General features: G+C 40.6%; 1 protein-coding gene and 3 pseudogenes across 1 annotated transcript; all 4 read right to left on the bottom strand.

Moving 5' to 3' along the window:
- Positions 1–1322: 1322 nt before the first annotated feature.
- LOC131420251 (interferon omega-1-like) lies at positions 1323–1857 on the bottom strand (annotated as a pseudogene).
- A 2850-nt stretch (positions 1858–4707) lies between these two features.
- On the bottom strand, positions 4708–5175 carry LOC131419797 (interferon alpha-4-like). The gene has a single exon (XM_058565329.1). The coding sequence runs from the start codon at positions 5173–5175 to the stop codon at positions 4708–4710; it is 468 nt and encodes a 155-aa protein (XP_058421312.1).
- Positions 5176–12491: 7316 nt separating this feature from the next.
- On the bottom strand, positions 12492–13139 carry LOC131420250 (interferon alpha-2-like; annotated as a pseudogene).
- Positions 13140–16206: 3067 nt separating this feature from the next.
- On the bottom strand, positions 16207–16925 carry LOC131419796 (interferon omega-2-like; annotated as a pseudogene).
- Between the last annotated feature and the right edge of the window lie 9718 nt (positions 16926–26643).

The raw sequence follows: 26643 nt of genomic DNA, 5'->3' as shown, positions 1-26643 counted from the left end.
ACCAAAAACGCTCATCCTCTTTCCCTGCTTCTCTAAGTTACATTCATATGTAAATATCAGTTTTTTAAGCCTTTGTATCCCTGAACTTCACAGGGCAGATACAAGTTACAAATTGTCCACCACCTATCACAGAGACAGTTGAAGGACACCCGTCTGCAATTCTCTTATCTTGCCATCTTTCTCCCTGCCAGCAGCCTCACAAGGCCTAATGCAGGCTCATGAGAAAGCACTGACAAGCAAGGCCACAGACTCCTCCTCCCTACAAGCAGCTACATTCCTCACAACCTTTTTTTTTGTGCGCCTGAGGAAGATCCGCCCTGAGCTCACATCTATTGCCAATCCTCCTTCATTTTTGCCTTTTTTCTCCCCAAAGCCCCAGTAGATAGTTGTATGTCATAGTTGCACATCTTTCTTAGTTGCTGTATGTGGGACGCGGCCTCAGCATGGCCAGACAAGCGGTGTGTTGGTGCGCGCCCAGGATCCGAACCCGGGCTGGCAGCAGCAGAGCGTGCGCACTTAACTGCTAAGCCACGGGGCGGCCACCCCTCACAACCTTTAAAACCCCTTGCCTCCCATCTTTCAGGGAGATAGGAACAATTTGAGAGCTCGCGTGTCCTGGCTAACGTCACCCGAAATAAAAACTCTTTCCTTGCCATAAGCCTGGCATTCCAGTTTTTATTTGGCCCCTCTTGTGTGGCGGGTAAAGAACCTGGGTATGTATCTGGTAACAACCTCAATTCTTGATGGATCTAAGAAGAGTGGTTTCAAGTCATTCTGCATTTTTGTTGTTGTTGAGAGGTCAGGAATGGTGACTTCCAAGTTGCTTGCACGTTGAACAGGAAACCAGAAGTTCCCCTAATATGTGAATATATACACAGCATCAGTATAGCTCTCTCTCAAGGAGTGATGCCCCTAGAGATACTCATTTTCACAAAAAACATTTTAACAACAATTTTGAACAATTTAACTCAATGCATTCTATGACTACAGCAGAAATAAGAGTCTTCAAGGGGCCGGCCTGCTGGTGTAGTGGTTAAGTTCACGTGCTCTGCTTTGGTGGCCTGGGGTTCACAAGTTCGGATCCTGGGTGCAGACCCATGCACCGCTTAGCAAGCCATGCTGAGGCAGGCATCCCACATAAAATAGAGGAAGATGGGCATGGATTTTAGCCCAGGGCCTCTTTTCCTCAGCAAAAAGAAGAGGATTGGCAAAGGCTGTTAGCTCAGTGCTAGTCTTCCTCACCAAAAAAAAAAAAAAAAAAGTCTTTAAAATGACTGAACCCATGGGCATGTGACTTAGTATATTAGGTAAAGAGAATCATTTCAGTAGCTGTATTTGTTAAAGAGAATCATTTCCAGGTCCCTTTCTTTACTTCTTCAGCTTTCTTTCAAATTTGATGATGAAGAGAAGGATCTCATTTGTGCTCTGACAACTTCCCAAAAGCATAGTCACTCTATTTCTTCTTTTAGGTAGAGATGGATTGCCTGGAAGTACCTCATCATGGTCAGTGTAGGGCCCTCCATTCCCAGGACAGATTCTTCCTCTCCCATCACCTGCACCAAACAGGTTTCCAGCTCTTCCAGCTTCCAGTGGAGTCAGTGCCGAGTTTGTTCAGGAGGGTTGTGTTCCAGGCAGCAGAGGAGCACTCTGTGTGGAAGAGGGTGAAGATCTGCTGGAGCATCTCGTGGAGGACAGAGATGGCTTGGGCTTTCTGCAACTGGCTGCATCCACCATCTACCAGAGGAGATGTCCTTCAGTCAGGAGAATAGAGAGATCTTCCTCATTTGTCTCGGAAGTAGTCTGAAGCAGGTCCGTGTGAACCAGTCCATGTCCCCTAGGCAGGTCATAGCCCAGAGATCAGATGGTGATGCAGTTAACCAGAGGAGGGCCATCAGAGCAGGTGGGCATTTGGGACCTTGGGGATGCTGGAGTGGCCTAGATAAGGAGTGTATCTGTGTGAGTCTTGAGCGCTAGTTTCCTTGGAGATCTTTCTATGCCTGCCTCTTAAATAGAGAACACAGTAGTTTTCATTTTCTGGATGTTCCTCTACAATTTTTATCTTTTTTCCTTTCCTTTATGTATGCTCTAAATAAATTAGAAGACATCAAACATTTAAATTATTCTTTAATTTTCTCAATTTACATTTAATTGGTCCCAAGAAACTTCAGATGTTTCAAGTGGATTCAAAGCTTTCAAATGATGAAATTCTTTTTGTTAAACTTAGACTTACATAAATAGCATTCTTCTTGCTAAGAACAAAATTTCACCTCTGATCCTTGACTCTGTTTTTCCTTACTATTTTGCATGTCAGCCAAGCTGCCTCATCCTTCTGGATTTGTCTTATTGAAAATGGATTTATTAGACCTATTTGACAAGTAACCCCCTTAGGAGAAAGGTCCATATCTTGTTCACTACTTCATCCTTAGCCAAGAGTTCATCATAATTACTCAAGATATAATTATTAACAAATAATATTCTCAGATTTTCCATCGGACTTCACATCAGAAGCTTATATTGACCTCCAATCAGAAGCTTATAGTGAAGTAATTAATAATCATCCCTAGATTATTTGTCAGTACATTTCTACAGAGCTTCTTGGTTCGTCATTCTCCATCTCACAGTGAAGATGGAAGACAGTGAGGCTGGCATATGATGCTACAGAAAACTCGCCATCTTTGCTATACCAATTTCAGGGTCTTTATCATTTTGTATGTTCATTTTAACTTAGAATTTTTCTGAGCAAGGGTTGTCTTGCTGCTTCTGAATTACTTTCTATTTCATCTTGAGGTTAGTTTCAAAATAGGGAGACAAAAATGGAAACATAAGAGGCCTGTACCATTATTTTCCATCATTTACAATACATCCTTTTTTTCTTTCTCCACTCAACTTTCTTAGAAAGATGTCCTTTCATTTGGATGCCCTGAGGAAAAGGGAGAACAAATGTTGGTCTGAATATGATGAAAGAAATGAAGTGAATCCCCAAGTGAGAAAAATGGCGATGGGAGTTCTTCTCTTCTCTTATCACCCTTCTACTACTGCAGTGTGGTTTCTACTCATTAATTCCACCAAACCAGCTCTCACGAAGGTCAGTTCCATCTCTTTCCCCATGTAGTGGGTGGTTTCAATCCACAGAACAGTTTAGTGACATTCAATATGGTACTAATCAAAATAATGATAAATTATCATTGTAATTAATTAAATATGTCATAATTTAAAGTAAATAAAACATTAAACATATTAATATGATTTGTCAATACGTAAAATCCATGAAATCAATCCAGAGGCAAGTATAGTTCAAAAAAGGGAAAATGATGCAGAGAAAAAATAATCCACGCTCTGTTCTAAGTCCCACCCTATTTCTCTCCTCCACTTCAGAAGTAAACTTCTCAAAACTATTTTCTATATATCGTCATTAACTTTTCTTATTCACCCTCCTCCTACTCTAATATGGTTTCTGGTGATGAATTCCACCAAGTTCACTCTCCCTGAAGTCACCATTGCCATATATTTTCCCAGTGTGGAGGGCGGTTTCCATCCACATTTTTCATGAACACATTGAGTCTTCTAAGCAGTTTCAGTCTTTAAATACAATCTTCTCGCTGCTCTCTCGTCCTGTTAGCGTATGGCCATTCCACCTGTGTCCTTTGTGGCTCTTCCCTCCCTTTCAAGGTTGAAGGTCCGAGGAATCAATTTTAAGTCGTTTTCTCATTCTATACTCTCTTCCCATCTGACCACTTCCCTCCCCACACTTTACAGTTCATGGAATTGCTTGTAAATTGCAAACTCAAATATGCAGTGGACATTTGTACTTAGATGTCTTCCAGGAAACTACAGAGAATATTTATGGCTTTTGCTCTTATATCCTGACGTGACTCAATTGAGCTTATGCTGAGAATTCCGTTTTTTCCCTTCCCATTTTACCATTAAAACTAACTGATAATAATTTCTAATATTAATTAGTATTAATTTAAAAATAATTAATATTTAATTATCCATCAATTGATGAGTATTTTTAGGTTACTTTCCCCACAAAAATCAAGCATACAAGAAAGCAGGAACTGTGTTCATTGTCTTCACCTCCATATCCTGAGGTCGACGTACAACCAGTATGCTTAGAGGAAGTCCATTTTTACTTCTAACTTGAACATAACAATGATGGGTAAATGAATTGTGCCGTCCACTCTTTAATCAGGTTGTGCACTTAGGTGTGAGTTTCTTTTTTAAAGAATAAACAAATACAAGATATTTTCTATAGTAAAGATTTAATGACCAAAGAAAATAATAAATTGCCTAATATAAAGAATATATTTTGCTATGTTAAACCACAATGTAAACGTGCACATAATACTATATGAACAAAAATAATTTAAATATTATAAATAATAAATAAGTATTTAAATAAACAAATAGATCAGCGTGGTCATCTGTATGAGACTAGTGTCCGCAGGGTTAAGCACAATATTCATTAATACTCTTGAAGACATTTGACAATTTGATTCAATTCAGGTCGTAATTACAGCAGAAATGAGAGTCTGTGATATGACAGAACACATGGAAGTGTGATATTATCAGTCAGTGAGAAACATTTCCATGTGGAACCAGGTGTCATTCCTCACTCCTTAATCTTTCTCCCAAGTTTGTTGATGAAGAGAAGGATCTGGTGATTTCTGCTCTGACAATCTCCCAGGCACAAGGGCTGTATTTCTTCTATTGCAGATACAGAGTGATTCTCTGGAAGTATCTCCTCACAGCCAGCGTGGAGTCCTCATTCATCAGGGGAGTCTCTTCCACTCTCACCTCTTGGGTCAGACAGGCTTCCAGGTCAGTCAGCTGCTGATCAAGTGCAGTGCAGAATTTGTCCAGGAGGGTCTCATCCCAGGCAGCAGACGAGCCCTCTGTGCTGAAGAGGTGGGAGGTCTGCTGGATCATCTCATGGACCACAGAGACGGCTTGAGCCTTCTGGAACTGGTTGCCATCAAACACCTCCTGGGGGAATCCAAAGTCATTTCTGTCCTTCAGGCAGGAGAAGGCGGGGATTCTCCTCATTTGTTCCAGGAGCATCAAGACCCTCGTGTTGCCCAGGCTGTGGGTGTGAGGCAGGTCACATCCCAGAGAGCAGATGGAGCGGCAGCTGAGCACCACCAGGGCCGTCAGGAAGGAAAAGGGTAGGGCCATTGGGGATCTTGCAGATGCTGCTGGCCTGGCTGAGGGGGGTGACCTGTGACCCTTGGTCTCTGGGTTCTCTGAAGACCTTCCTTTGTGCAAGTGTCTTACATAGGGCACATGCGAGTATTCAATTTCGGAATGTTTTCCTTACTTTCTACTTCTGTTTTTGCTTTCCTTTGTGCACTTTCTACATGAATGTAGAGCAGTGCTTCTCAACCATATTTTTTTGTTGTTATTGCCTCCTGCCCCCAGAGTCTTTTTAGATGTTTTGCTTATTGAAATTCCCAAGAAAATTTAGTAACACAGATATACGGTATACCTGTTTATGTGCTCTCTATATATCTCTACTTTATACTTAGAAAAAGAAAGTGCAAACTTTACTCTTTTTATTCAATGCAAGATGAAGAATGACCCAAAATTTTAAGCTCAGTTAAATTTAAAAGCTCTGAAATTTAACTTCATAACTAAGTTGGCAAAGTAACTTTTAATGTGATATATTTACTTATATAAATAGTAATGTATCAAATGACATATTCAAGTTATAATTTTATACAAATACATAATCATAATAGCAATATAATGATATACTTAAAAGTCTTTCAGAACTGCTAAAAACAATTGAAAATTCAAATTATTTTCTTAACATGTATTTTTAGGCACTTAACTCTTACTTTTGCTTTGTTTCAGGAAATAATTTTTATCTTCACTAGCTGCTAGGTACTCTGACAGTATTTTTTCTTTTCAGCAATTGATGTAATTGTTAATTGTTGTGGAACTTTAGTAGAATTACATAATAAAATGTAAACTATTAGCATTTAATTCTCAAAACCCACCTCATACTCGGAAGCACTGAGGCACAAACATAAGCAGCATCCACAGAAAGCCAATGGCAGCTCATAAGTAAGCGAAGGCCACCTCTCACAGTATGACATTGAGATCAAGCAAACGATGGAGGGAAAGTCCTCCCATGAGCCCTCCATTCGCCATAGGTTTATAGCACTGCTCTTGCACACATTTTGTGTATCTCCCATGAACTCCATGTCAATGCTTCTTATATGATACACAAGAAAACCCAATGAGAAAAATGAACTAAGGAATAAGATTTTGTTGGACAGGGTTGACTTTGGAGGGCTACAAACCATTGTAATATCTAAGATTTGTTTACCACCACCTCCCCCACTGCCCCGCCAAGAACTAATTTTTGCACCCTTGGTAGCAACATCATCCCCAACGAGAATAGGCAATTTAGAAAACATTATCAATTTGAGTCTTTCTTTGTAACTTTGGCTTAAATTTCAAATTTCTCAAAGAACTTTCAGAGGTTCCAATTCAAGTCTATTCTTTACAAATAAAAGGAAAATATCTTTGTCCTTAATTCAGAACTGCATAAATATTTATTATATATCACGTGAAGAATTAACTTTCAGCTCTGATCCTGAACTCTGCTTTACTCTTTTTTTTTTGCCTACGAAGTTGGGTTGCCTCAGCCCTCTAGATTCCTGCACTTTAAATGGCAGGTGCTATAGTTTGTGTCCTCCCCAAATTCATATCTTGAAATCCTAATGCCTGATGTGATGGTATTAGGAGGTGGAGCCTTTGAGAGATGCTTAGGTCATGAGGGCCCAGCCCCCATGAATGGAATTACTGCCCTTATGAAAAAGCTTCCAGAGAGATCCCTAGCTCTTTCTAGCTTGTGAGGACACAAGGAGAAGTCTGCGACCCAGAAGTGGGCCCTCACTTGACCATGCTGGAGCCATGATCTTGGACTTCCAGCCTCCAGAACTGTGAGCAATAAAGTTCTGTTTTTCTAAGCTACCCAGTCTGTGATATTTTGTTATAGCAGCCCAAAGTGGACTAAAGAAGTAGGTATGAGACCATCTTAGGCAAATTAGCTCGTTAGTAACTAGACTCTGTCTTATTTACTATGTTATCCTCAGTACCAGGCCCAGTGTAATCACTCAATAAATATTTTTTACTAAAGCAGTTTCTTAGATTTCCTCTTCCTACTGGAGGGCAGTCATGAATGACCAAGCTGTTTTGCTTCATCATGGCCACATTGGCTAGGATTATTTATTTATTTATTTTTTGTGAGGAAGATTGGCCCTGAGCTAACATCTGCCAATCCTCCTCTTTTTGCTGAGGAAGACTGGCACTGGGCTAACATCCATGCCCATCTTCCTCCACTTTATATGGGACGCCACCACAGCATGGCTTGACAAGCAGTGCGTCGGTGCGCACCTGGGATCCGATCCAGCACACCCCGGGCCTCCGCAGCAGAGTGCATGTACTTAATTGCTTGCGCCCCCGGGCTGGCCTCCACATTGGTTAGTATTATAAAAGACATGGCTAATATTTCCACTCTACTCTTATTGAGTAACCATAATGCCTGCTAAGTTTGTTGCTAAAACCACTAGGATTGTAATTCCTTTAAGGTGCATATGGCTCTGGGGATTCAAAATGCAAGGGCCGCACAATTTTCAGCCTTTGCCTAGCCTTTGCCTATATTAAACTCAAAGTATGGCCTCATCTCTAATTTGCCCTCTACTTTGCTAGAAAATAACTAGACAGCTGTCATACACAGAGCCACATATCTAATCTCAAACTCTCCCTGATTCACACAGCTCACAGCAACCAGCGACCAGATAATTTACCACATTACTTTTCAGGGCTGCAGTAGCCTATGTCCCCAAATTTTCAATCCTCCAGTTTTACTGCGCTTGTCAATTATGGACAAAATCCCCAACTGTAAATAGTTGTCACATAATTTTCCATCACTCAGAAACCTAGGCTTCAAATCATTTGATAATCTGTAGATGACACTAGTAGAAAGTCAGCCTATTTATCTGAAGATAGAGATTATAGACTGGATCAATTTTTTAAAAATAGCCAAATAAATTTTATTATTCATTATTTTTCATGATTCAATTAAACTCTTTATATCATTGGAGCATTAAATGCTCTAAGTTCTGAAAAGAGCATAGGGATTTCCATAATAGATGTGTTGTCTTTCCGAAAATGTATGTTGCAAAATTTGATGTTTCAGTAGTTTATCCAGTCAACACATTTTTATTGGATTTTGGGTCATTCTAACCATAACACCCTGAGAATACAAAGCAATTTTGCCCAAACTATTATTCTTAGTCTATCAAACACTGGAAAATATACATTTTTTTCTTTGTTCACTTGACATTATACTGGGAATTTTTGCATATTCCCTTTTTATGTGGCATTTTAACCCCAGATTCCTTTTATTTTCATCTTCACTTTAATGTCAATAGAGGGATGTGACTATGATAAAACAAATGGACCTCAAAAAGTTTTATATAGTGTTTACCACACCGGATATCTTTCTTTCTCATGTCACTTTTCCTAGAAAGTAAAAGTCTTCTGATTTTGCAACCCAATGCATGGGAACAAAAAGAAAATAAATGTCAAAATGTGATGAAAATATAATAAGGAACAAAAGAGAAATTAGAAAATATCTTCAGGTGAATGAAAATGAAAACACAACATATCAGAACTTATGTGGTGCAGTGAAAGTAGCACTAAGAGGGAAACTTACAGCTGTAAAAGCTTACATTAAAAAAAGAAGAAATATCTGACATCAACAACCTAACTATACACCTTAACGAACTAGAAAAAGAAGAACAAACTAAACTGATAGTTAGCAGATGGAAGGAAATAATAAATACTAGAGCTGAAATAAATGAGATAGAGAATAGACAAATAATAGAAAAAGAATCAATGAAAATAAGAGTTGATGTTTTGAAAAGATGAACAAAATTGACAAACCCTTAATGATAGTAACTAAAAAAAGAAAGAAAACTCAAATAACAAAAATCAGAAATGAAAGAGGAGACATTACAACTGATACCACAGAAATATAAAAGATCATAAGAGACTACTATGAACAATTATACACCAAAAAATTAAAGCACACACCTACCAAGACTTAATCATGAAGAAATAAAAATCTGAACAGATTCATAATGAGCAAGGAAATTGCATCAATAATCAAAAACCTCCCAAGAAAGAAAAGCCCAGTACTAAATGGCTTCACTGGAGAATTCTAATGAACATGTAACAAATTAACACCAATCCTTCTCAAACTATTCCAAAAATTGAAGAGGAGAGAACACTTCCAAACTCACTTTATGAAGCAAGCATTACCCTGATATCAAAACCAGACAAAAACACTACAAAAAAAATAAAACTACAGACCAATATCCCTGATAAATATTGAGGCAAAAATCCACAACAAAATACTAGCAAGCCAAATTTAACAGCAGATAAAAAGAATTTCACACCATGACCAAATAGGATTTGTTCCTGGAATGCAAAGATGTTTCAACATACAAAAGTCAATCAGGTGCTGGCCCAGTGGCATAGTGGTTAAGTTCGTGCCTCTGCTTTGGCAGCCAGGGTTCACAGGTTTGAATCCCGGGCGTGGACCAAGGCACCACACATCAAGCCATGCTGTGGCAGCATCCAATATACAAAATAGAGGAAGAAGGGCACAGATGTTAGCTCAGGGCTAATCTTCCTCAGCAAAAAGAGGAAGATTGGCAATGGACGTTAGCTCAGGACCAATCTTCCTCACACACACACACACACACACAAAAAGTCAATCAATGTAATACACCACATTGACAAAAGGAAAGGGACAAAAACATGTAATCATCTCGATGCAGAAAAAGCATTTGACAAATTTCAACACTCTTTTATGATAAAAACACTCAACAGACTAGGAATAGAAGGAAACTGCCTCAACATAATAAAGACTGTTTATGAAAAGCCCACAGCCAACATTATACTCAATGGTGACAGACTGAAATCTTTTCCTCTAAGATCATGAACAAGGCAAGGATGCCACTCTCACCACTTCTATTCAACATGGTACTTGAACTTCTAACCAGAGCAATTAGGCAAGAAAAAGAAATAAAAGGTATCCAAATTGGAAAGGAAGTAAATTTATCTCTGTTCCCAGGTGACATGATCTTACATATAGAAAACTCTAAAGATTCCACAAACACATACACACACGCGCAAATTGTTAGAAATAATAAATGAATTCAGCAAAGTTGCAGGAGACAAAATACACACAAAATCAGTTGTGATTCTGTATACTAACCATGAGCAATCCAAAAAGGAAATTAACAAAAGAATCCCTTTTACAATAGCATCAAAGGGAAACAAATACCTAGGAATAAAGTTAACCAAGGAGGTGAAAAACTTCTACACTGAAAACTGTCAAACATCACTGAAAGAATTAAAGAGACAAATAAATGGAATGATATCCTGTGTTTCTGGATTAGAATTAATATTGTTAAAATGTTCATATTACGCAAAGCAATATACAGATTCAAAGCAGCTCAAATTCATTTTTTAGGTGGATCTTGACTGTAGTGGCAATTGCCTACCCTCATCCTGCGATTCTTTGAAGACTCCTCACAAAAAGTGACAAATGATCATTTGTTTCTTGTTATTTCCATCTAGTTCCACGCATCAGTGGGCTCCATTTCAGTTTGGTTTCCAAAATGTGGTATGTAATAATTGGAGCACTACTTCATGTCAAAAACCAAGAGGTTGGATTATGAGTCTTTGATCTGCTGTCTTTGCCTGCTAATGTCTTCACTCTTCTATATACACAAACATGGTATACTCTCTCTTCTAGCTGCCATAGATGTAGCTTTTAATGACCTGCCTTATTATCTCTTAAATACCTCCCCACAAGTCTATAAGATACCTGTGGGCAGAGAAATCATCTTACTCGATCTTGTTTCTTAGGCATCTGGTCCAGTCCCTACCATTTCAGGAGCTGAACTGATATACATGAGCAGAATAATCATGGTAATAATAGTAGAAAGAATACCACCAATATATATTAGATAGCTATGATTTGAGAGGACAATAGATCTTAAGAACCTTTATAAATTCTTCATGGTTCTACAAAAGAAGTTATAATGGAATATTATGTGAGGTGTTTAAAAAAAAAACCATTTGTTAGCAGGGATATTTTCTTCAAGTTTGCATTTTCGGTATTTAGAATATCAGGCTAAGAATCCCAGGCCTGGTCATGAGTGGAAGATCCACTCTTCACTTTTATTCAGTTATCCTCAGTACCTGCAAGGAGCTACCTAATCGTACTTTTCTTGTCTCCTTCAGATAATAAGGAAACAACTGTGATGTCTCCATACTCGTGGCTGTTTTCCTCATTAGTCTATTCCTAAAGAATCAACTTAAATGCTTCTTTCAAAGGGTCGATGATGCTGTGAACTCTAACAAGTGACATCTCCATCTTCTCCCTGGGTTTAAACTGTGGAATCAGACTTTAAGTCTTTTTTTTTAAATAAAATGTGGGCAGGAAACATATTGGTTATTTTTTTGCCTAAAAAATGCATCAGTACAAAGAGTGCAATGATGAAGAGTGGCCTTCTTCACTGATCTTGTCTCCTCTTCCAGCAGTCACCCAATTGCGGTCTATCTCCCAACTTCTTTGACTTAGGCATCCCATGAGAAGAAATTCAGGCCAACTAATGTGAGCAGAAGGTGATATTGCGCTGTATGGTCCTGGCCCTTGAAAACATCCCATGTGATCCAGCTACTTTTTCTCTTTACAACTGAGTGGAATAGACTCAAATACTACAGATAGATTTGGAGTCATATTCAATATGGTAAAGTCGCAAATAAAGGGTACCCATGTCTCTGAGTCACTGTTTAGAGAAGAGCCAACAGGAAGATTGATCTGTACAGGAATTCCTGCACTGTGGTCTTATATGAAGGAAAGATAAATTTCTATTATGATCAAATTACTGACAGTTTTCATTTATCTCTTACAGGAGCTAGCAGTAACTTAACCGACAAATGTCTTCAACGATATATTCTCCTGAAACATCTTCCCTTAAAAAAAAGAACTTCACACTTTGGAAACAGCAAACACCCCCAAGAACTTAAACAGATAAAAAAAATTATGTCGTAAAATCATTTATTTAAGAAAGTAGCTGGGAGCCGGCTCTGTGGCCTAGTTGTTTAGTGCAGTGCACTCTGCTTCAGCAGCCCGGATTCAGTTTCTGGGTGCGGACCTGCACCACTCATTGGTGGCCATGCTGTGGCAGCGACCCACATACAAAATAGAGGAAGATTGCCACAGATGTTAGATTAGAGTGACTCTTCCTCAAGCAAAAAGAGGAGATTGGCAATGGATGTTAGCTCAGGGGGAATCCTCCTCAGAAAAAAAAAAAAAAAAAACTAGATCATGTTCTTCTCTCTAAACATATTTTGTAAACTTATGATGTACAACATATTTTTTAAACATTCTGATGATTTCAGATATTTTTCAGCTGGTGCAGAAAGTTGAGTCCAGATTGCTTTTGGGGGCTTAGCAAACAATAATGTAATTGATTAGGGAGAGTCACGAGTATAACTTTCTTCTTTATTTGTTGACTTTTCTCTGAGGATTGTTCCATGAGGGAAAGGCACACTTCTGTTTCTCCTCTAACAACCTTCCAGGCACAGGGGCTGAATTTATTTCCCTTCATATGGGGATTGATTCTCTAGAAGTCCTTCCGGACAACAATTCCCAAATAGGGACAAGCCAGATTTTCTTCTTCCGTCTGCTCCAGCTGTTCCAGGCTGTGATCAAGGATAGAGAGTAGTTGATCGAGGAGAGTGTTGTTGCAAGCAGCACAGCTGTCCTCCGTGTTGAAGAGGTTGATGATCTGCTGGAGCATCACATGGTGGAAACCAGTGCCTTGTGTCCTCTGCATTTGGGTGTTATTCTCTCTTTTCCAAGGAAATTTGAAGCAGGTTCTGTCATTCAGGCGTGACTGAGAGAGGATGCTTTATAGCTGTCTCCACAGCATGAAGAGTTTCCTGCTTTCTAGGCTATGAATCCAAGGCAAGTCCCAGCCAAGAGAGCAGGCAGGGATGGAGCAGAGCATCACTCCTGCCACTAGCAAACGGATCTGAGCCATTGAGAATTCCGGTGATTCACCAGAGAGAAGACCACCTGCTGGGGCGCGGGCCAGCTGACAGGTCAGTTTCCTTTGCCGGCTCCCTGGGAAGTGGGATTCTCTAGGCGGCCGCCAGAGGGCGCGCAGGGGAGCCTTCCTGACGCCCGGGTTTCAGATGCGCGGGACTTGGGAGCTTTGGGTTCAGGCGGAGGGGCTGCTCAAGGGAGACCTCGTAGGGGTCTAGGGACCAAGTCCGTGTCGCTTTAAGAGTGAGAAACTCCCCATTCCGCGGCCCTGACTATTGAAGAGGGAGCTTGGCCGCAAGCTCCTCCCTCGCCAGGGACCTGTTTCTCAGGGAGCTAGCACAACCTGGCATTTGCTGCGCTTTCTCCTGAGTTTTGTGCTTTCATTTTGCACAGAAACTTTAGCGAGGCCATTTTTACACAAAATCCCTTTACCAAGTCTCTTTCCTTACTTGCTTTTTTGTTTAAAAAAAAAATCAACTAAAGACATAGTTTACATTAGGGTTCACTATTTTGTACATTCATGGATTTTGACAAATACATAATGACATTTATGCAACATAATAGTATCATACAGAATAGTTTTCTTGCCCTAAAAATTCCCTGTGTTCCACCTATTCATCCCTCCCCCTTCTACTCTTGGCAACCACTGATGTTTTTACTGATTTCATGGTTTTGCCCTTTTCTAGAATGTCATACAGATGGAATCATACAGTACGTAGCCTTTCAGATTGGCATCTTTCACTTGATAGTATTCATTTAAGATTCCTTTATGTCTGTGGATAGCTCATTACTTTTTAGTACAGAATGATATTTCATTGTCTTTATGTATCACAGGTTATTTATCCATTCACCTATGAAAGACATCTTGGTTGTTTCCAAGTTTTGGCAGTTATGAAGGAAGCTGCTATAACCATCCCTGTGCAGGGTTTTGTGTGAACATAAGCTTTCAGCTCATTTGGGTAAATCCCAAGGAGCCCAACTGCTCGATAGTGTGGTAAGAGTATGTTGAGTTTTGTCAGAAACTGCCAAACTGTCTTCCAAAGTGGCTGCACCATTTTGCATTCCCACCAACAATGAATGCGAGTCCCTGTTGCTCCACATCCGCACCAGCGTTTGCTGTTGTCAGTGTTCTGGATTTTAGCCACTCTAATAGATGTGTAGTGGAATCTCATGGTTGTTTTAATTTACATTTCCTTAGTGATGAATGATGTTGAGCAACTTTTCATATGCTTCTTTGCCATCTCTATATCATCTTTGGTGAGGTGTCTATTTGGATTTTTGCCCACTTTGAATTGGGTTTTTCCTTTTCTTATTATTGAGTTCTAAGAGTTTTCTGTATGTTTTGGATAACAGTCATTTCTGAGATCTGTCCTTTGCAAATATTTTCTCCTAGTCTGTGGCTTGTCTTCTCATTCTCCTGACAGTGTCTTTCACAGAGCAGAAGTTTTTAATTTCAGTGCCGTCCAATTTATCACTTTTTTTTCATGGATCGTGTCTTTGGTGCATCTAAAAACTCATTGCCAAATCCAAGGTCAACTAGATGTTTTGTGTCTTTTTTTGAAACAAGACTAATGATGAAGACAACTGGCTCTTGATTTCCACTCTGACAACCCCCTACGTACATTCACTGCATTCCTTCTCTTTGAAATAAAGACTGGTTCCTTGAAATACCTCTTCACAGCCAAGAGGAAGTACTGGCCTCAGGAATTTCTTTTACGTTTTTCTCCTGACTAACAGATCTCCAGGTCTCCCAGCTGCTGACCAAGTCCAGTGAGAAATTTCTCCAGGAGGGTCTCCTCCACTTCACAAACAAGCTTCCCAGGATAATTTTCTATAGACAGTGCCCCTAATTTTCATTCTTGCTTTTCCTTTTCAACCTACTCCCATCTGGTTTCTGTCCCATTATTTCTACTATCCCAGATCCTGCTAAGGTCACCAATGACGTCTGTTTTCAGGTCCACTGGGACGGTTCCGTCCACACCTGCCCTGCAAGCACCACTTTGTCTTTTGAACACATTTCTTCCCTTCAGTAGCCTCCCCCCTATTCGTCCACCTGTCTCCTTCTCACTGCACTGGCCACTCGGCCTCAGTGCCCATTGCAGACTCTCTTCTGCCCTACCTTTAAATGTGGAGGGTCTGCAGGGCTAGGTATAGGTCCTCTTCTCATTATCCGCTCTGTAAGTGACCACATCTGTCCCCATGCCCTCCTGCCCAGATACACAATAAGGAATGCCAAATTAATACCTGTACCCATGGCATTTGTTGTTCATTCTAGACCCATATGCCCAGCAGCCAACAAGACTTCTGCAATTACATATCTCCCAGGCACCCTAGAAAGGATATATTTTTTCCTCAAAAAATTATTTGTATCTAAAGCTTCTGATGTGAGAACATTTTCCTTTACTTGTTTTTGTATTCTTTAATATAATTGAAATTTAAAAATTTATAATCTTCTTTTCTCTCTTTCCCTGTAAGACTGAAGGTTTCAACACAGAAACTATTGTGTTAGACTTATTCTCCTGTGTTTTTTGAAGACAATTCCACAATCTCCCACTTTGATACTCAATTCATACATATGACATGAACTGAATGAATGAACAAGTAGATAAATATTATCATCCGTTCTTTGATTTGGTTTAGAAAACCAGGATTTGGATTTAGGGTTTAAGGATAAATAAACTCAAGAAGTTTCTTTGGTAAGTATTTAATAAATAAAACAAAATGCAAATTTAATAAAATGGAAAAGTCAACATGTTTTCTAATTTTTAATACAATGTAAAGGCAAATATCTTTTATGTGAAACTATAAATATAAGATACAAGAATACATAAATAAATATAAATAAATAACCAAACAATAAATAAAAACATCAGGGCAGTCATCTCTTAGGCACTGATGCCCCAGGACATGAATATTTTTAACATATTCTTGATTAATACTACTGACAAAATATTTGCTGAATTAAATTCAATAACTTCTATGACTAAAGCAGAAATGAATCTTTTGAAATGACCAAACACATATGCAAAGGTGACATGGCACATTAGTCAAGGAAAATCATTTCAAGCTGACCCCAGGTCTCCATCCTTCATTCTTATCCTTTCTTGCAGGTTTGTCAATGAAGAGAAGGATCTCATGATTTCCACTCTGACAATCTCCCAGGCACAGTCACTGTATTTCTTCTCTTTCAGGTAGAGATGGAGTCCCCGGAAGTACCTCTTCACAGCCAGTGTAGGGCCCTCAGTTCCCAGGGCAGATTCTTCCTCTCCCGTCTCCTGCACCAAACAGGTGTCCAGGTCTTCCAGCTGCCGATGGAGTCCAGTGCAGAGGTTGTCCAAGAGGGTCGTGTTCCAGGCAGCAGAGGAGCGCTCTGTGTGGAAGAGGTTGAAGATCTGCTGGAGCATCTCGTGGAGGACAGAGATGGCCTGGGCCTTCTGGAACTGGCTGCCATCCACCATCTCCTGGGGGAACCTGAAGTCTTTTCTATCCTTCAGACAGAAGGAAGGGGAGATTCTCCTCATTTGGCCCAGAAGCACAAAGTTCTTCCTGCTAACCAAGACATGGTTCTGAGGCAGGTCACAGCCCAGAGATCCCCCAGGGCCATAGCTGAACACCACCAGGGTCATCAGTAGAGAGAGCAGGAGGGCCATGGGGAAAACGAGGGTGCTGCTGGCCCGGCTGAGCTGAGTGTCTCTGAACCTTGGACTGAGGTTCTCTGATGACATTCTGTCTAAGCATGGCCATTAAATAAGGAACACAATAATTTTCGTTTTCTAAACATTTCTCTACACTTTTACTTCCTTTTTTTGTTTTAATTTATGTCTTCTCAATATGGTCTTAATTTTGCAACGGAAGTTTAGTTTTCCCAGTAAACTTCAGATGTGCCAATCCAAATGGATACTTATCAATCAAATGAGAAAGGTCTTTGTCCTGAAGTCAGAAGTGATGTAGGTATGTCAATACACAGACACACACACACAGACTCTTTTTCATAAATAAATATTGTTCTTCTCTGTCTAGGACACATTTGTAGCCCTGCTCTTAGGCTCCATTTTACCCTCCTTTCTTGACATAGGAGGGAGGGATCCCTCGGCCCTAATGGTCTCTGTATTGGTTGAGGGGTTTTCCAGACCACCTTTGACAATTAAGCTCTTTAGAATCAAGGACTGGGCTTCATTTACTGTTTGATTCACAGCAGAGGCTGATGATTATGAGTGAATGAACTTCTCTGGTGTTTCTCTTCCTTCTAGAACTCGTTGATGCAGGTCCATGTGGTTATGCTTCACTGGGTCCACAAGGTCAGAACTAACACGGACCTTGTCTTTTCTTTCTACCATTTTCCTACTGGAGGCCAGAAGTGCTCCTCAGGCTGTGCCAGCACCCCCAGAACTAGTCCTGGTTCTTTTTAGGAGCATATGGCTATGGAGATTCTAATTCCAAGATAATTTATTTTCCCAGCACCAGCTCACTCACAAGGTACATATCACATCTCATACCACCCTCTCCTCTAGAGTAACTGAGTCCTCTTTCTGAACCCTCCTGGACTCACACCCTGAGGGCAAGCTCCCCGCATCCTGAGGACTTCAAAATTTCTTTTCTGTGGAGGGGCTTGTTTCTTTGTTAGCAAAATAATTACTCCTCAGGACCCTCGGCCTTGCTCCTAGAGTGTTTGTGTGAAAGACCCTAGTTCTCAGTGGTGATGTCCTGTTCTTCTGACCCAAGTCGCTAGGTATCAAAAGTGTCAACAGCCCTCAGGTGCTGATAGAAAACGTTTTTTTTGTGTGTGAGGAGATCAGCCCTGTGCTAACATTTGCCAATCCTCCTCTTTTTGCTGAGAGATACTGGCCCTGGGCTAACATCTGTGCCCATCTTCCTCCACTTTATATGGGACGCCGCCACAGCATGGCTTGCCAAGCAGTGCGTCGGTGTGCGCCCAGGATCCGAACAAGCGAACCCCGCGCCGCCGCAGCGGAGTGCACGCACTTAACCACTTGTGCCACCGGTCTGGCCCCCTAGAGAACATTTATTTTTGTCTAAGGGGGTGGAGGAATTACTCAATTGTGATCACTTCACCTTTAGTAGGCAATAATTTTTATTTTGCTGAGTGCATATTTTACCATTCAAGTCTTTTACTTAAACTGTTGAACAGTTGTTATGCTGGAAGTTTCTGAGCTGGGGACAAGGGATTCAGTGATGATGTTGTCTCTCATTAGAAGCTTATGTTATAGAAACTAATGACCTTTGGCTGTTCATTCGGTCAGTGGATTCCATTGGGCTTCTTTGTTCCTCTGTCTCTGTCTTGGTCTCCGTCTGAGAAAGCAGGGCAGTAAGGGCCAGGCTGTTAAGTCAGGGAGAAATAGCCTCTTTCCTTTACTTGTTAGTGATTTTTTTTTTTCTGAACAAGATTCACCTTGAGCTATCATCTGTTCCAGTCTTCCTCTATTTTGTATGTGGGTCCTTGCCACAGCAAGGCCGCTAATGAGTGGTATAGGTCTGCGCCCAGCAACGGAATCTGGGCCACTGAAGCAGAACACGCCGAACCTCACCACTAGGCCCCAGGGCCATCCCCTGTTTTTGATTTTTCATTTAAAATTTTTGTACCTTCTTTTCACTTAGTGGCTCAGTGCGCAAGATTTGTCTTGCTTCTCCTGCATTACATTCTAATTCATGATGAAGTGAGAGCAATAAAGGAAGTAAAAGAAAGGCAGAGACGCTGCAATCTGTATAATTTTCAGGACTTTAGATTTTTTGTTTCTCATTTCGACTTTCCTAGAAAGTAAAATTGAACAGTTGTTTTGTGGGCAAAAAGAAAACAAATGTAAGCCTGAGTGTTGTGAAAGTAAAAAAAGGGAAGTGATTTTCCACTGACGAAATGACATATTCTAAGTTAGCATAATTCAACGCAGCAAAATTGGGGACCAGGGTATGGCAGAGGGGAAGAATGAAGGCCAATATTGAATAATACAAAAGCAGGACAATGGCTGCTTCTGCCAGAAGCTCCAAGACCAACTCCTGAGTCAATGGCCTGCCTTCAGCTTTGCAAGACCAGCCATCTTACTTTCTTTCCTTTAATCCACATGTGATCAGCTCTGAGGCGAGAAGGTAGGAGTCACACCAACCAGCTCTCAAGAGACTGGAAACTAGAACCTCAGTTGCTAGAACACTAACCCTCTCTGACAAGATAGTGGGTATCAGCCCTTACCTGAGCATTCTACCTAGTTGATCAACCTAGTCAGGCAATGAAAAGTTTGCCTTGAGAAATCTACAATTAAAAGAAATAGAATTTGATGATTTTGAAAGATTCTGATCTTAATCTGGATAACAGTAATCATGATATTAAAAAATGATAACTGAATTTTATTGCATACTTTTTATGGACTAGCCACTAATCTAAGTTCTTTAAAATTTTAACTCAATCCTCTCAATAACCTTATTTGGATTACACTCACTTATACAACTGGAGAGAAATATCGATCCAGAGGGACGAACACTTCCAAACATACCAGAGATCCAAGGGCCAACCTTAGGGAGAGTCAGTATAATGGCTTGTCTGGAAGAGCCATTAAAGGAAGTGATGGATAGAAATGGATGTGGGCTTTATGATCCAATGAGAGGCCACGGCATGAACTCATAGAAATGACAAAAGATCCTGAGTTCTACTTCAAATGCCAAAGGATTCTTTCTGTTTTTTTGTAGGGCAACACAGGGTGTAGTATGATTCCACTGAACTGACTTTAAATTCTAAAGAAGAACAGACAAAATCCCTATTAATTATTTAGAAGGGAGTTGATTTTTTGCCAACTGAAAAAAAATGTCTAAGATTGTATGAGTGATTTCTTCAGTGAAATATAGTAAAATAACTTCATTAACCCATTAACTGCAGACCCCTGAAAGCTTATTTATTGTTAACTCTTGAGTTTCCTTGAGAGGTTAAGAATAAACAAAAAACACCTGACAATTCCCAGCCATATAGGCTCTGACTTTCTTCCTTCAGGGCCTCACTGGTTCCACAGAGACCTCTTCATTTCCAAGGACAACTCCGTTTCTCACCTCCAGGCCAGACTGCACTTCCTGCTGTCTACTGATAGAGTTCAGTGAAGAGTCTCTTCTCCTCTCTGTCTTTGCAACCAAGGGTTGCGATGTGAGTGCTGAAGAGGCTCATGTATGACCAAGATGGATGAGTATTATGCACGTCCCAGACAGAAGCAGGGAATGCTTTTAAAGGGCTACTTACCAAGGAGAGTCTGGCTTGAGCTCCAGACTCAGCCACCCTGCTTGGTGTCATTGTCTTATTTATTTTCTAGCCTCATCCTATTAAAAAAATCATAAAATAAAACTTCAGGCTGAAATAAACATACTATTAAAATCACCATTTATTGATGAAATGATAAAAGTGTTGTTTGTATTGGAAATAAAGGTTGGTTAAAATAACTAGGTTTCCAAAATTCAATCAGCCAGCAATGAGGTTTCCAAGAAAGGTCCCTGCAAATAGAAGCAGGCCAGATGGGAATCATGGAATTTAAAAGACAAAGGAAAATTTCATCATCAATAAAACAGGCTAGAAATTCTGCTTTAATGCAAATAATACTTGTGAAATATTCAAAAAGCAACAACACTTTGTACATAATGGAGCATGAGGAAGGGGAGAGGGAGGGACATAAAGGACAGCATTTCTTAAACTTTTTGGTTTGAGACTTCTTTACACTCTGCACAATTATTGAGAGCCCAACAAGTTTTTGTTCATGAGAATATCTATCAATATTTCTCATATAATAAACGTAAACTGAGAAACTTTATTTTCAAGGAAGTTTAGCCCTGAGCTAACATCTGTTGCCAATCCTCCTCTTTTTGCTGAGGAAGACTGGCCCTGGGCTAACATCCAGGCCCATCTTCCTCTACTTTATATGGCACACTGCCACAGCATGGCTTGATAAGTGGTGCCTAGGTCTGCGCCCGGGATCCGAACCTGTGAAGCCCGGGCCGCTGAAGCGGAGTGGGCAAACTTAACCACTAAGCCACTGGGCCAGCCCCCTGAGAAACTTTTGATACATAAGAATATACAAGCACGCATTCTATGACCTCGTAGAGAGATGATATCATCACACATCACTTGACGTCTGGAAAAGTTCACCAGACACACGCGAGAGATTGAGAGGGAAAAAGACAAATAACATCTTAATACAATTATAAATATAAATAAAAATAGTTTGACCTTGTGGATTCATAGAAAGTGTCTCAGGAGTCTCCAGAGAACAGTTTGAGAAACACAGTTATTGGAAAATGAAAGTAATTTTTACATTTAAATAAGTGCTGAAGTTCTCTGTGTAAATTATGATAGTGTACCTATTATTGATATCGAAAGAGTCAAAAGCTTGTAAAGGGTAATGATTTTTAAAAGAAACTAAAAACATTAGCATTGACCTTCTACGTAGCCCCGACCTCATTAATTTTGTGCAGGATAAAGAGCTAGGGATGAGTTCCTTTGGCACTATTAAATAATACATTAAAATAGATGATTTTCCCATGCTTGCCTCTATGTCATCTATTTTTCTTAGGAGTTAGCTTTAGCAAGATGTCATTTTGGTTTTGCAAACATTTACCAAAGTCTGAAATAAAAACGCTTAGCTCAAGGAGGGCCTGCCTCTCTGCGTGCCCAGCAGGTATGACCCCTGCAGACAGAGACACATGGAGCTTCTTCCTTCCGGACCCAGACTCCACACTCACAGGCCGAGTGTGGCTAAGGCCCTCATTCACCGGCTGTTGCCTCGCTGTCCAAGGGCCTGGATGGCTGTCTAGAATTGGCTCTAGTGCAGGATAAGATTAGCTTACTTTACTTGGAATCCGCAAAGCCGAACACATGATGACCATCTCAGCGTACTTCATGGGGTTTCCTTTTATACACAAAGAAATTAGATTTTTTTGTTATGTGTGTGTTTCCTTATTTGGTTTTTATAGACTCTATCATCCACCAACTTCATGATTAATTGTCACAGGCTGCAGTATAATAGCCTTTTAGATATTCACATTAATGGCTAATGCTTCTAATTTTTTATTTATATAGGTTTGATGTTCTTTGCTTTTTGGACCCTAATCATTAGGAAGGGTTCCATGCTCTAACTTTAAATGTACCTACTCAGTGCAGTCTGCAGCATCTGCAAAGAAAAGAAGGAGAAGTGATCCATCAATGTCCTCTTTTCCATTAGTTAAATTAAATAAATGAATTTTCACAAAGGTCTTTCAGCTATTAGAAATTTTGGTCATCCAATTATCACATTGATATCTGTTCTGCACGGAAGGCTCTGCCCTACTTGTTGTTAAATGTACTCAAATCCCTGCCTGTGACCCTTTTGTTCACACATTGTTTGCTTTTAAAGGAGGCTACCTCATGACCCGAATTTAAGAGACTCCTTGGATTGTACTGGCCCCAGGAGTAATTTTCCCTGCACTGTGACGACTTGCTGGGTCCTAGGGAGGGAACAGAAGTGTGAAGCCGGCACTGGAGTAACCCTCCTCCCTTCCAATACTCTGCAGGCTGCTGTGCTATCAGTGTCACCCATGCTGGGGACATTGCTACTGGCCACGTCTCTGTGGGAGAACAATCTGCTCTCAGCATCCAGCATAATCTTCTGACCCTCTGAATCAGAATGATCTGGAGAAACGGTTGACTCAATGCTGCCCATTTATATTGTTCCACCTCCTGAGGACCTGCCGCTGCTCCAGTCGACGCTTTACACATCTCTGTCCTCCTCCTAAGGTCTCAAGCGGGTGCTGACTTTCAGCACCTTCACGTTTCTTACATGTGCACTGTGGTTTTTTGAGCAAATGCGAGTCCTGCGCCTGGGGGGGTCAGAACGTGGAACCGCCTAAACAGAGGCATAGATTAGCTCCTGGATTCTTTGGGTGTAGACATGGGCAGAGTTTCCTGTATTTACTGTGTTTCTGTGCAGGACTAGACCTCAGGGGCGCCTTGACTGCTCGAGGGCAGGAATCAGCTGACAGGGAGGGTGGAGGCGTGGTGGCCACGTTCACACTCTCGCTCCTGACGCTGGAAAACCTAGGCGGCTTCCAGCTGGTGCTGCACAGTGATCCCACTACTTCAGGTCCACTCTTTGTGCCTGCTATTGTGCTCGCTCTACTTTACAGACATAGCATGGCTATATTCTCGCTGCTAGCAGCCATTGATATAACCCTAGAAGATATGTCCCATTCTCTCTTTAGACTAGCTCCCCAGAAGTCTGTAAGATACCTGTGGGACAAGAAAATATCTTATCAAACCTTGATTTCTTGGCATCTAGCCCGGTGGCTACCACTGCAGGAGCTCAAGGAATATTCATGGAGAGAATAATCACGGTAATAATAAAAATAGAAAGAATAACACCAACACATAGTCTATGTAGTTGATTTAAGAGAATAATATCAACTTGATCAAAAGACAATGTAAATTGTTTATTGTTCAAGGGAAGTTACAAAAGAAAATTTTTGAGGAGTTTTTATTTAAAAAACAATCATTTGATTACAAGAATATTTTCTTCAAGTTTGTATTTGCAAGATGTAGAATATCAGAATGAGAAACAAGCTCCTGGTTATTACCAGAATACTCACTCTCCACTCTTCTTCTTGCCTTTTTGGTAAGTACCTGGAAAGAACTGTTGATTGCTTTTTTCAGCTTGGCAAAAATAATATAATCGATTAGAGAGAGTTGAATATAACATTCATCTTTATTTCCTGATTTTTTCCTATGGGGATTACTAAATAAAGGAAGAGTCCAGTTCAGTTTTCTTCCTGACAACTTCCTTTAGATAGGGAATGATACCCTGGAAGAAGCTTTGAACAGCAATACCCAAATAAGACAAGCCTGGAGGATTTCTATTTTCATCTTTTGTTTCTGTTGTCCCTGATTTTATGGTCAAGCCTAGAGGGTAATTTATCCGGAAGAATCTTACTCTAAGCAGTGCTGTGATCTTCTATGCTGGACAGGTTGAAGATTTGCTGGAGATTCTGATGCCAAAAACAGTGAGCTTATGTCTTCTGGACTTTGATAATCTCTCTACTGTTCTCAAGAAACTTTAGGTAGATTCTGGCATTCCAACGTTAACTGAGAGGCATTCTTTTTTAGAGGCATGCCTTAAAAACATGAAAATTGCCTTATTTCCAGGCTGTGGCTCCAAGGCCTATCCCAACCAAAGGAACAGGCATAGCTACAGCAGAGCATCACCATTCCCATCAGCAGAGAGACCAAGGAGTCCAGAATCTCAGCCCTTCAGCAGACCACAGTGAAACTGAGCCAGGGCCGCAGCTCAACAGCGCGCGCAAAGCTCCCTTCTCTGCCCCCAACGGCCGGCAGGGGGCGCCGAACTCGCCGTAACCGATCAACCGGCGCCGCCCGCCCAGCGGGACCCGCCTGGGGCTCCGGCGCCGCGGACTCGGGCGCCGCGTCCGCGGGGAGACCCGGCGCTTCGCCGTCCGCTGAGCCCCGGCCCGGGAGGGGCGCCGCCGGGCTCAGGGACCGCGTGGGGCCCGAGAACCGGAGTCAACGCTTCCTTCTCGGGCCTGACGCCGAGGGGAGCTGCGCCGCGGCGTCGCCAGAGCCTTTCACCGTCTGCACCTGCCCCGCGTCCATCCGTCCTTTCCTTTCTCCTGGGAGATCCTAGCAGACCGTTCACAAAAGCGCCCGTTTATTCAGGGGACTGACAGCTCGAAATCAGAGCGTGCTGCGGTCTCTTTTCAGATTCAGGATGGTTTCTGGGGAGAAAGACACCAATTCAGCGACAGGGAAACGCACCTACAATCTGGACACGGATCTATATATATGATTTTATTAAATTTTAATAGTTAATTTCTCCTACAATGTTAAAGTAGTTGAAAAATATTGAAGAGTAGGTATACTAAACACAGATTATTTTAATTTTAAATATTTTGTTTATACCAAACCCAGACTTTGTTATAATTTCCTGGGCTTTATTGAAAACAAATTCATCAATAATATTGTCAGAGTTACTTCTTTACTTATATTATTTTCAATTGAAAGAATTATCATCTTAAATAATTTAATTTTAGCTTACCAAAACAGTTGTGGAGAAACAGCATATAAATTTATGATTTACATTAATTCTTTCTCCATCTCGTCCCTAATGTATATCCAAATTACAGGAGATATTCTTCCTCTCCCATAGTTTGAAAATATGATTTTATGGCAGGTCAATATTTTGATATCTTTTGTTTGGCTGGCAGCAATGATAATCATCTTGTTGGCACATTTTTAGTGAGCTGTCTCTATTTTGACAAAATCAAAATTTTCCTCAAGTGCTTCTGTGTGTATTGACACTGAAAAATGACCAAAAATTTTCATTGTGAAAGCCTCAATATGCAGGTAAGTAAATCATACCCCATTTTAGCAGTGTTGTGTGGAAGGTCTCCAAGATATTTAGCAAGTAAGTACATTTCTGTTTCTTTGGTGAGAAATTTATAGACAGAATGGAATTTGTCAAAATTTAACTTTGCACTGCACCCCCACACACACTTGTAAAACTTTCAGGCTTTTGTAATTGCAGGGCCAGATCTTATCTTTATTTAAAATTTTGATATTTTGTTCATCAAGGATTTTTTATCGTTAATTTTTATTTTTAAAAATATTACATTAATATATTACTTTTCCTCATTACTAAGTCATCTGGCACCCCCTTTCAGTTTGTATTTGAGGCAAGTTCCAAACTCACCTAAACCTAATCCCCACACTGGAAGAGTCTTTGATGTGAAGTGTTGTGATTCTCCTTGGCTGAAAATTATGTGTGAAAATCAGAGAACATCCCCTTTCCCATCCCTGATCTCACTGAATTTTTTTTTTACAAGTTATCTTTGTAACATTGTTTTACCGGTACCTTAAACATTATCACCAGTGGTGATCTGAAACTAAGTGAAGATGAGGGAAAAGGTTATTTATATCATTTATTTATACATTTCACAGAGTAGCTATGATCTGCCAAACAACTTGCTAAGTTTCAGGTTCTCCGGAAAGACCTCCAAGTGCGATCTCGCTTCTGTGTCAGGCACAGCCTCACCAATGTAGCCTGGCTCTGCTCCTTCACAGTCCTGCAGACAACCCCCTGTCCAGAGTTCCCATTTGGGAGGTGCTAACTTCCCTGACCCTTAAGCTTAAAAACCACTGAAAAATTGTCAAATCATCAATTAAACTGTGACACCCAAAATACAAAATTAGGTCAACCTATATAAACTGCCACGGAAAGATTTCCAGGATATAGATTATGTAGAAATATCAAACGGTGCAGTGATGCCTTTGGTATAATTATATAAAAGCATATCCAAAAAATGCACTGGTCCTGCAGAGATAGTTTGAGATGCCAACCCCTCGACTTTAGTGGGTAGGGGCTGCCTTGAGGTCTCACTGTCCTCTGGACCAGTCTTGATATAACTAGGACACAAGGACTCTTGGCGGCTTTGGACAGTGTTACTTGCCAAATCCGTGTGGCAACTTTAGCAAA

The sequence above is a fragment of the Diceros bicornis genome, chromosome 22 (assembly GCF_020826845.1).
Source record: "Diceros bicornis minor isolate mBicDic1 chromosome 22, mDicBic1.mat.cur, whole genome shotgun sequence".
Taxonomy (NCBI): Eukaryota; Metazoa; Chordata; class Mammalia; order Perissodactyla; family Rhinocerotidae; genus Diceros; species Diceros bicornis.
The sequence above is the reverse complement of the archived record's forward strand: the minus strand, read 5'-3'. Positions and strand labels throughout refer to the sequence as shown.

Excerpts from the sequence above, each read along its gene's own strand:
- LOC131419797 (XM_058565329.1), bottom strand. The coding sequence starts at position 5,175 with ATGGCCCTACCCTTTTCCTTCCTGACGGCCCTGGTGGTGCTCAGCTGC.